Source organism: Struthio camelus, chromosome 4 (genome assembly GCF_040807025.1).
Source record: "Struthio camelus isolate bStrCam1 chromosome 4, bStrCam1.hap1, whole genome shotgun sequence".
Classification (NCBI taxonomy): Eukaryota; Metazoa; Chordata; class Aves; order Struthioniformes; family Struthionidae; genus Struthio; species Struthio camelus.
The window spans coordinates 3381164-3391448 of NC_090945.1; the positions used below are offsets into that span (position 1 = coordinate 3381164).

The following is a 10285-nucleotide window of genomic DNA, read 5'->3' on the forward strand; positions in this document are numbered from 1 at the left end:
CTTTTCTTTCACTCTCTCTTTTCTTCTTTAAAGACCTGCAGGTAAAATTTTATTCAAATAAGGCAAAGCTAAATATCCTCAGTGGAAGGAATTTGAATAAATGAAATGCTGTCAGCACTAAGGAGGCTTGACTGGCACAAAATTAAAATATGAGTATCATGTTGAGACTTATTCAAGCACTTGCAGATTACTTTCCCATACTTCCTCTGCAACATCAGGAGAAAGCATCTGGGACAGAACACTTGGCTTCAAAGTGTAGGCATTGTTCAAATAGGCATCCAAAGTTCAGAGAGTTTTTGAAGCTAGCTTCGGCTATCTCCAGCTCTTTGGTTTGTGAAACTGTTCTGAAAGCCACAGGGAAAAAAGGGGTGAGGTTTTGCAATGGACCTCTGTGGATCTGCTCCCTCAGCTGTTTATCCAGGCTAAAGGGCCTACACACTTTGTTTTTGCCTGGTGGGGAAGCCATTATCATCAAGCCCACTCCGCCTCCTGTGCCCCCGCTGCCTCTACCCTTGCCCATGCCTATCTGGGAATATATCACACATGAGGGATGCTTAGATACTTCCCCATGCATTTTTCTGACCTATGGGCAGAGAAACAAGAGGGATATTGGAGAATGAGAAGAAGAGCACAATTAAACTGTGAGTGAAATCACAGGATCTACCATGTACCCTCCAGCAAGGTAGGATGACTAGACTCAAAGCACCTCTAACACAGACTGGAGAGGCATGGATGGGTCGGGAGTAGGCAAACTAGTGCCAAAACCTAGGACAGAGGCCCATTCACAATCCATGGCCAAGAGGGAAGTGACTCTCTGTTATCGTATCATGATCAAAGTTTGCTAGTGCTGCCTATAAACTGCAGCTCTGCCCAGCTATCCAGAGAATGAGTTAATGCTACTGTTGCCTAGAGGCAACTGAAGCAATGTTAAACCAAAATGATTCTGTCCCCCTGTTTATCTGGGATCATGTGCACCAAAGAGAGACTGTTTATAAGCATGTAAATTAACTCATTGAAAAATAAATGAGTGTGGAAGACTGGCTTTTTGTGGAGCTATTCTCCAAAGTGACATGGTGACAGTGCACATCCATCTTATGCTTGCTGTGCTGGAGTTGTTCAGGAGAAAGTTTGTCTGCCTTTCGCCTCCTCAGCAGGGTCAGGGAGCTCTCACAGGGAGTTCTTACGTGGTTTAGGTTTTTTTCCTGGGCAAACACATCTCTGTGCGAGAACTTTGTGCCTGACTATTTAGTGACAGGAACCTGAGAAACGTACAACTCAAGAGAGAACTGCTACCCAAAAAAGGCCTTCATTTTTCCTTTCTTTCCCCTCCTCTAGTTCCTTTTCCTGTGACAAATCACAGTTTCAAGAAGTTGGGCAACAGAGCCTGGCCTAACCTGCCAGTATTTAACTCCCTAATGCTCCTTGTCCCCAGAAAATCTCTCTGGGAGATAAAGATCCCCCAATGGTGGCAAATTCAGCAACGGCACCACTAGTAACAACGTAACAGAAAGATACTCTCTTCTCAAACTGCTTAGCCAGCAGGCAAAGGTGGAGCAAAAGTTTGGGCAAAAAGGAGGAAGGAGATAAAGCAGACGGAAATACCGCTTTACATGCTCAACCAGCCTTGAAACTTCCCGATTAGGTATCTTTCTTAAAATATCTAGAAGGTTTTACAACAAACATATCTTGCAATGGGGATGAACTTCAAAGGTGTGCTCTGATTGCAAATCTAACACTGCAACCAGCCTTCAGAGGTTACCTGGAGGAAAAATACCATATTCAGGAGATAATAAAATAATCCCAGTATAATGCCATGGAGTCAGGGGACACTCGCAGAAACACAAGAAAAAGAAGAGCCATGTTTGGAAGAACCTGGAGGATGATCCAGAGAATTGAAGGGTTATGGATGTGTGCACATGGGATATATCAATACACCTGAGCTTGGGTCTACACTCAAGCTCATATACACAAGCATAGGCCATTTCTTGGGAAGCCTGCGCTCTGAATTTTAGGAAACCGCATAAAGAGCCAGAATCCTCCACAATGTATAAAGCTAGCCCCCCGGGTTTGCAAATCTAATGAAAGTTATCAGTGTCTAACAGACACTGCTGAGACACCCAGTCAAGCTGGCAGGGCAGCATGCCAAGCCTTTCCAGCTCCCATTGGCCTGATTTCCTGGGACATCAGATGCAGGCAGTTTGTTTTTATTGCTGAGGCTGTATTAGTTTTCTCCTTCTCTTGTCAGCAATGCATGTATAGCTCAGCACAAGCCCTCCCATGTGACTTTATGATGAGAGAGGTGCCGTGACTTTAACAGCCACATGATATTCGTCATGGCACTGCATGCATGTTTCCAACTTCCCTGTGTTGCCCAAGACACTCTGCAATCAAAGCACAAACCTAAAAAGGCGAAGTCAAGCAGGGAAAACCAGGGAATGCTGGAATTAGGGCCATGCACTGAGTTAACGCTGCTGCCCCACTGCACGGCTCTCGTTAAAATTTTTCACACTGTGATCACGGTCATCTTCTTGTAAGATCTCAACACCACTCTGTGGACCACACAAGCAGTACTTGATTAAATGGCAACTTCTGCATATTTGGGAGGGGTGCCTGATGGAAATTGCGGGGATAAGTGATTCCACGGAGACCTGGGGTGGGGTGGGGAAACCGGCACAGTCTTGCTTGCCAAGGACAGCGTTCAGGCACCTGAACCTCACACCCTCCCAGCACACGGAGGTAGGGACCCTGTCCCTTCTCCACTCCTGGTGGTGCTACTGGAGGTTCCTGGTCCCTCTGCAAGCCTGTGGGTGCTAGAGTATCCGTCCCCAGCTCTTTCAGTGGCTCCAGCCCCACAGTTGCCACTGCTCCCCACTGCCGAGCACAGGGACCCTCTCCCTCTCCTGCGTCCCACAGCCGTCCCACTGCTATGGGTGCGCCAGGAGTCCTTGACCCATATATCCCAGTGCCTTCCAAGTGCCCTCTCACTCCCTCCAAGCCCCAGTCCCAGTGCGCTCCCAGTCCCAAGGCATGCCCGCTCCACGTCCCACAGCATGGACTCTGCGCCCTCCCAGTGCCCGTCTCAGTGCTCTCCCAGTGCCGGCGCCGGTCCCCATGTCCTCTCAGTGCCAGTGCACTCCCAACCACAATGCCTTCCCAGTCCCGGCCTCAGCGCCAGTCCCAATGCTCTCCTAGTCCTTATCCCAGTGCCAGTCCCCTTGCCGTCCCAGGGCCAGTCCCAGCGCTCTCCCAGTCCTTATCCCAGTGCCAGTCCCCTTGCCGTCCCAGGGCCAGTCCCAGCGCTCTCCCAGTCGCCATCCCGCTCCCACTCCCAGAGCGCTCCCGCTCCCACCTCCCCCCCCCCCCCCGCGACCGTTGAACGGCCCCGCCCCGCCCGGCCCCTCCCTGCGCCCCGCCCGCCGCTGTCGCCAGTTCTCGGGCAAGGCGATGGCGGTGCCGGTGCCTGTGCTGGTGCTGCTGCCAGCCGTCCTCGCGGGTACGGGGACCGGCGGTGCCGGGGCAGCGGCGATCTCGGCGGGGGGCGAGGGAACCGGGCCGGTCCCGGGGAGGGGAAGGCTGAGCTGGTACCGGGCACCGGCCGGTTTTGTGGGGGAACCGGGACCGGATACGGGCCGGGTGCGGGAGGGGGCAGGGACCGTTACCGGACAGCGGCCGCTTGGGCGCCGGGAGTTACTTGTACCAGCCACCGGCCGGTCGGGAGAAGGGGGCGCGGACCGGTACCGGCCGGTTGGGGGGGGAGGAATGTGAGTCGGTACCGGACACCAGCCGGCCGGGGCCGGGGGGTACCAGTACCGGACACGGGTCGGTCCAGGGCAGAGGGGAGTCTGAGCCCGTACCAGACACCGGCCGGTCGGGGGAAGGGGGTGCGGAGGCCGATTCCGGACACCGGCCGGTCGGGGGCAGGGCTTTACTGGACACTGGCTGGTGCAGGAACCGGGGCAACTGAGCCGGTCCCGGACACAAGCCGGTGCCGGGGAGGTTGGGGGGGGGGGGGGGTCCGGGCCGGTCCCGGACCCAGGCCGTTACTGGGCTGGGGGAGGAACGCAGGCCGGACCTGGGTGCCGTTAACGCCAGGTGCTCTCCGCAGGACTCATCTCGCTGCCCTCCACCGCTGCCAGCGTCCCGGTGAGTGCGGCCTGCCCGGTCCCGGCCGGGCTCCCGGTGCCCCCCAGCCAGCCCCGCGTTGTCCGTGGGGAGGGAGAGCCCACATGCCCTCCCTGCCACCACCAGCACTCCCAGGACGGGGCAGCCGATTCCTCGAGGGGGCCCTCGGCTGGGGAGGGAGTCGGGGAGCAGGGGAGGGCTTTAACCACCCCCACGGCCCCTGCAGGGAGCTGCGTCGGGCACCCACCAAGCCCCTCGTGGGGAGGTGGCACCCCAAACCCCACGTGCTGTCCACCAGCCTGGGAGCGCGGCAGCTCCCCCTTTACAGGGCTGCAGCACACCTATCCCGGTGAGATGCCCTGTTAACTCCCACCTCGCGTGGACTAACTCCTGTGGACGTCCTTCCCTTGGACTCACTGTCTGTGTGTCCTGCTAACACATGACACTGGAAGGGGCTGCGTTTTACAGCACGCTGCCGATTCATTAGCATGTCCTGACACAACAGCTATTTGCTCGCAGCTCCAGCCACGCCAGGAAGTAGATGCCAAGCCTCAAGTGATCAATTCCCATATGAGCATGAATGATATGTGGCACTTTACAATGCCGTCCTGGCTCCTATTGAGCTATCCTTTCTGTGCACGAGCATGCCCGTATTCTTCGGAAGCTCTCAGACACTACCAGGCTGTTCATCTGGGAAGGCTCAGGAAACCTGTTTCAAATGGCTTATCTTAGACTTCCTATGTATCTGTCTTTTCTAGCCTGCATGTTACAAGTATGGTCTGCCTGGATGTCCGAGGAACGACGATCCAGTTTGTGGGACTGATGGAGAGACCTACTCGAACGAGTGTGTGCTCTGTGAATCAAACAGGTAGTCACCCCATTAACATCCTGACCTTCCCTTCCATGTGGCTTCCTTTGCAAGTAAAATATTCACCCTCTCATCCCTATTAACTGAAAGGTTAGTGGGTTTGGATCATTCACAGTCTGTTAAACTGCAGTGTTAATATTATCCTCTCAAATGTCAATCCCTTGCAGCAGTTTTTACCGTGATACCTGTAAATGGCTTAGATTGTGTTCAGTTAGCTGGTAGTACTGAATATTCATTTTTACAATCCTCAAGGAGGAGCATCTCGGAGAGGGTTTAAGCCTGTAGTTTTGTTCAGTGGCCCTTTAGCATTAAATGTAATTCCAGACTTTCTAGGCCTTCTATCAGAGACTCATGGAACAATGAAAGATCCCACCTAGATGTGGAGTGCAGCTTTTACTACAAAATGTTTACTTCAAGATCCAATATCTTGTACTTGTTTTCACAGGGAGGAGTGAGAATGCCAAATATTAGGAGAAAATACTGTTTTCCTATTCGGGTTGTTTAAACATCAAAAATAAGTTTTCCTAATATTGGATGGAGGATATTTTATTTTTTCATAATTTCATTAGTTGTTAAAATTTGTAAGCAAAGAAAATCAGTACTTAATAGGCATTGTTACCCCCAATTATGACAGTCTGGAGACCTATATAGTACATCCTCTCAGTACAAATGGAGAGGAACTGCTTGTGAATTAGATGGTGAAAGGCAATTTACATTAAAATGATCATGAAATTAGAATAGAGTTCCTGTTTCTAACAAAAGGAAAAAGAATAGCAGAACAGCAGTGATGGATATTTACAAAATTACAGATCAACATGTTTCTACAAAGGGAAGGCTGAAATAACTGTTTCTGACTTCAGAGGGGAAAAAAAAGGTTAACTGTGACCAGAGGCTTTACACAATTCAAATGATCTAAATAGAATATAGGCCAGAATAAGGGAAGAATGTGTCAAAGTATATTTAGAGGTAAGCAGATCTGCAGAGCTTGATAAACATTTACACTAGAGTACTTCACAAACTACCCAAACAACCAACAAATCACAAGGAAGTTTGGAAAAGCTTTGGAAATTCCACGGAATCAACAGGCACACGTTCACATCTGTGAAAAGGGGAGAAAAGAGGTGCTAGCGTGTTACGTATTGGTAACCTACCCGTCTTTGCTAGCCTACAAGGATGCTGGAGTCAGTTATTGAGAATGACTTAAGAATTCTTAAGAATTACTACGAAAAGACAGCCAGAGAAGACGACGACAGTAAGTAAAAGCCAACACAGATTTGTCAAGAGTAATCCGATCAAATCGATGAGATTTACTTTTTTGGCAAGATAACCGGCCCTGAAATTATGAGGCATTTTACATAGCTCCACTTGGCATTCACATAAGTAGACAAATAGTTATTCAGCTAAAATTGTTAAAGGATGAAGACAGCAGTGTGAAATGCTCAGGTTAAACAGCAGCAATCAGTATCTTGCAATCAAACTGCAAAGAGCTATTAAGCAGGGTCTCCCTTGGGTGCAAGATATATAATTCCATCTTTTTGTAATGCATTGGATGTTGGAGTAGAGATAGTAAAAATTTGCAAAAGGGCAACGATCCTTACAGCACAGTATCAGAATTCCCAGGGATCTGGAGAAAAGGGCTGAAATCTATACAGTAACAGCCAAAGACAAGCGCCAAGTATCACACTTAGGGACTGCAAATCCAAGTGGTGAAGATCTGAGCAGGGGAGTGTCTCATGATCTGAACAAGTCAGCAAGGGGATGCTACTGCAAAAAGGGAGGGGGTTTTTGGAGATGTATTAGTTGAAGAGCTGTTTGTAAGATATGGCAGTAATTTGTTCTCCTCATTGCCATTGCGTTCTCCACGGGGATCCTGTATCAAGTTTTGAGGAAGATGCAGACAAAGTGGAAGGAGTCAGGAGGGGAGCATCAGAAATGATAAAAGGTCAAGACATGAGGAACAGCTGAACAGGGAGGATGGGACAGAGCCTGAAAGGCTGGCAGAGAGAATACTTATTGACCACTGTCACTGTCTGCACCAAGGGCCAGGACAGGACGTAACTGGTTGAATTTGAGCTAGGTAGATGGAAAGAAAGTCTCTGTATTTAGAAGGAAGAGTGGAGAAGCTGTGGAGCAGATGTCGTAATAAGTTTTTTTTAATTGCTTTGCTGGATATTTTTAAGTTGATGAAATTATATTTGATCCTTTCTCAGAGCAGAATGATAGGCTTTGAGATCCAGCCTTATATTTCTAGGATTTATTTCTTATGCTTGATCCCTCAATTTCAAATGACTGCATGCTAGACTTTGGTGCTGCACAGAACACAGAGAGATCCCTAGGCAAAACCCTGCTATTTCTTACCATTTATTTCCTTAAGTGATCCATGATATGGCTTATGTCTTACACTAAACGTACACGTTTTGTGTGAAATGTGCAACGCAGGATTTAAGCCAGTTATACACAAGATGGATTTCAGCTTAACCATCATTTTTTGCTGCTCTTTTTAAATGCTCAGAAACATGTATTTTGTTCTGAAGGGACACAGGGTGATCAGGTACTATCCTCATTTTTTTTCGTTAATGATTTTTTTAATGATTCAGTAGTTGACCTACCCAGTGGCTTTCCAGTGCAGTCTGGAGAGAGGGCTTTGTTTTAAGTGCTTGACTTAGCATGAACAGAACAAGGACGGAACACTCTGTCTTACTGGAAGAATTTCAGTTTTGAAAAGCTGTGTTCATGGTCATAAGCAATGGTCATTTCACTTTAGGGAGTGCACTATACAGTTCGTCACACTCCTTAGGAAGGGAGAACAGAGAGATCTTTCTGCCCCTCTTAACAAGCTACATGCACAGTAATTACCTGGATATTTCGTGGAATGGGCTGACTTAGAAACAGATATACAGCTGTATGCCATAGTGAATTGCAAACAAATAGCTCTGAATTAATTCTGGTGATTCTCAACAGTCAGCTCGCTGGTCACTTCCAACCCGTTTAAGCCCATTAAAGAACTTTTAAAGTGGAGCTGTCCTTCCCTGATGGCTAAGACAGTACTGACCACTGGCTCTTCTAGCTGTGCAAGACCATGTGGGCTCTTGGGGGCTGGAGCCAAGCAGCACCTGGAGAGCCCCATGTGCTGCAGAGCATCAGAGTACTGCAGGAGATGTTGTCATGGACCAGGCACAGCAACGTGGGATACCTAGGGTGGAGGTGCAACACAAAGCTATTTCATCCTGATTCTGCAGTGCTACACTTTAAGACTGCTGGTCTTTATTTATTTGTTTGTTTGTTTGTTTTTAATGCTTAGATCTAATCCATTCTGGAACAGGTACTCCAATGCAAATCTCAGGTCTCTTCTACACTTACTGTTCACTAGCAGTGGTAACAGCTGATCTTAATTCAAACCCAGCCTGGCAGCACCACAAGCCCTTTGGAAATAAGACACAGCAGTTTGAGCCATACTCTGCAGGATATGGCATAAAGGCTGCCTCCTTCAGCTGGGCTTTTCCTTACATCCCCTAGGCATATGTGCTTCTAACAGAATCCTTGGTTTTTCCCTCCATCTTAAGCTGCCCCACCTCCTTCTTGTAAAAGATCTCTGATTGAACTGCTATGACAGATCCTCCCTACTTTTGGGTAATCATAAGCCACCAGAATTGCATGAGAAGTAAAGATCTTGTGCATGATCTGATTCTATTAAGATACAGAGGTGAACTGAAGATCTAGGACAGTTTGCATTATACCACTTTCTTCCTGTATCTGCACTTGCTTGGTAAACTGAGATTTGTAAATGGAGCACACCAAACTACCATGTACAGGACTTCCAAAAGAAGTCTAACATTCCCAAACCAAGGGAGAGTTGGCTAAAATTTTCTTAAGATTCCAACATTCAGAGACCCTCCCACACTCAAAAATGCAGAGCTGTACCAGGATACACACCTTTCCCACTGCATTCCCAAATGAAAGGGGAAAATATTGTAAGCATTAGAACTGTTTCCCACTTGAGGGCCTGTGGAGCATGTCTTGTATTAGTGCTTTGTAATTAACACTTTATCCCTCATTGTGACATTTCTGTCCTGTGATTTCATACTTCCCAGATTTGCAGATGACTTTACCAGGTTTTCATAGGTAACAAAGTCTCAAGTGAGGTTGTTTCTGGTAAGCTGCTTGCTCTGTGCGTGTGATTCATAAAGCTGTACATCACAGTTACTTTGCAATAAGGTTTGCTGAGAACATCATTGCAGTCCATTGAACACAAAGAATTGGAAGAGGTCACTGTGTAAAATGTCTGTTAAATTCAAGTGGAGCGCTCCTCTTCTAAAATATTTTTGTTCTGCCTTGCAGAGAAAATAAAAAGGATGTCCAAATTTTCAAGAAGGGAAGTTGCTGATATGACAGATGGAGACTTTTAAGAAAATGAGAAGGCAACACAAGCCAATTCAAATGGAAATATTGTCTTAAATATACCTTCTACATACCCAGTCTTAATAAATAAGCTTGCCTGTTTGAACAGACTTGAGTGTTGTTACTGTATTAAAACCAGTGTGCTTATAAAAGTAGCTGTAGTATATTTATCATTTGAAACCCAATGTATTCTCTGCTGTAGGGCAGAGCACAGGGCAGGAAAAAAAGTGTCCCAACTATATACCAGTAACCGTCAGTTACTTGGAGAAAGAAATGGAAACGCACCTAGTGCCGTTGCCACAGCACCACCCCTGGAGCAAGGCAGTCGGCCCCCGGGCGGTGCTGAGGCAGCAGCCGCTAGTGGTTTCTAGCAGGACCCGAGCCCATAGGCACCAACAACCACATGAGCGGTTTCCCATATAGGCTACCAAACTCCCGATGGTGGCGCCCGGCCATTTAACCAGTCTTTCCCTGGGGCTCCTCACCCACAGCCACGGCCCTGGCGGAGGACAGCGACTCGCGTACCAGCCCCCTCCCCGTAACGGCTGTTTTGGACCGTTGCAGGAGCTGAGGCGGGAGGCGTCCCCCCCCCCCCCCCCCCAGTAACGGCTGTGTTGGACCGTTGCAGGAGGTGGGGCGGGAGGCGTCTCCTCCCCACCTCCCCACCCTAGTAACGGTTGTGTTGGACCGTTGCAGGAGGTGGGACGGGAGGCGTCTCCTCCCCACCTCCCCACCCTAGTAACGGCTGTGTTGGACCGTTGCAGGAGGTGGGGCGGGAGGCGTCTCCTCCCCACCTCCCCACCCTAGTAACGGCTGTGTTGGACCGTTGCAAGAGCTGAGGCGGGAGGCGTCCCCTCTCCCCTCCCCCCGCCCAGTAACGGTTGTGTTGGACCGTTG

At 48.9% G+C, this 10285-nt stretch overlaps 1 protein-coding gene across 1 annotated transcript; it reads left to right on the plus strand.

Annotated features, from left to right (window-relative positions):
* The first annotated feature begins 3266 nt into the window (after window positions 1-3266).
* SPINK2 (serine peptidase inhibitor Kazal type 2) lies at window positions 3267-9498 on the plus strand. The gene is made up of 4 exons (XM_068941097.1): window positions 3267-3493; window positions 4106-4143; window positions 4881-4990; window positions 9329-9498. Exons 1-4 carry the CDS (start codon window positions 3445-3447, stop codon window positions 9372-9374), a joined length of 243 nt encoding a protein of 80 aa, XP_068797198.1. The 5' UTR covers window positions 3267-3444; the 3' UTR covers window positions 9375-9498.
* The last annotated feature ends 787 nt before the right edge of the window (window positions 9499-10285 follow it).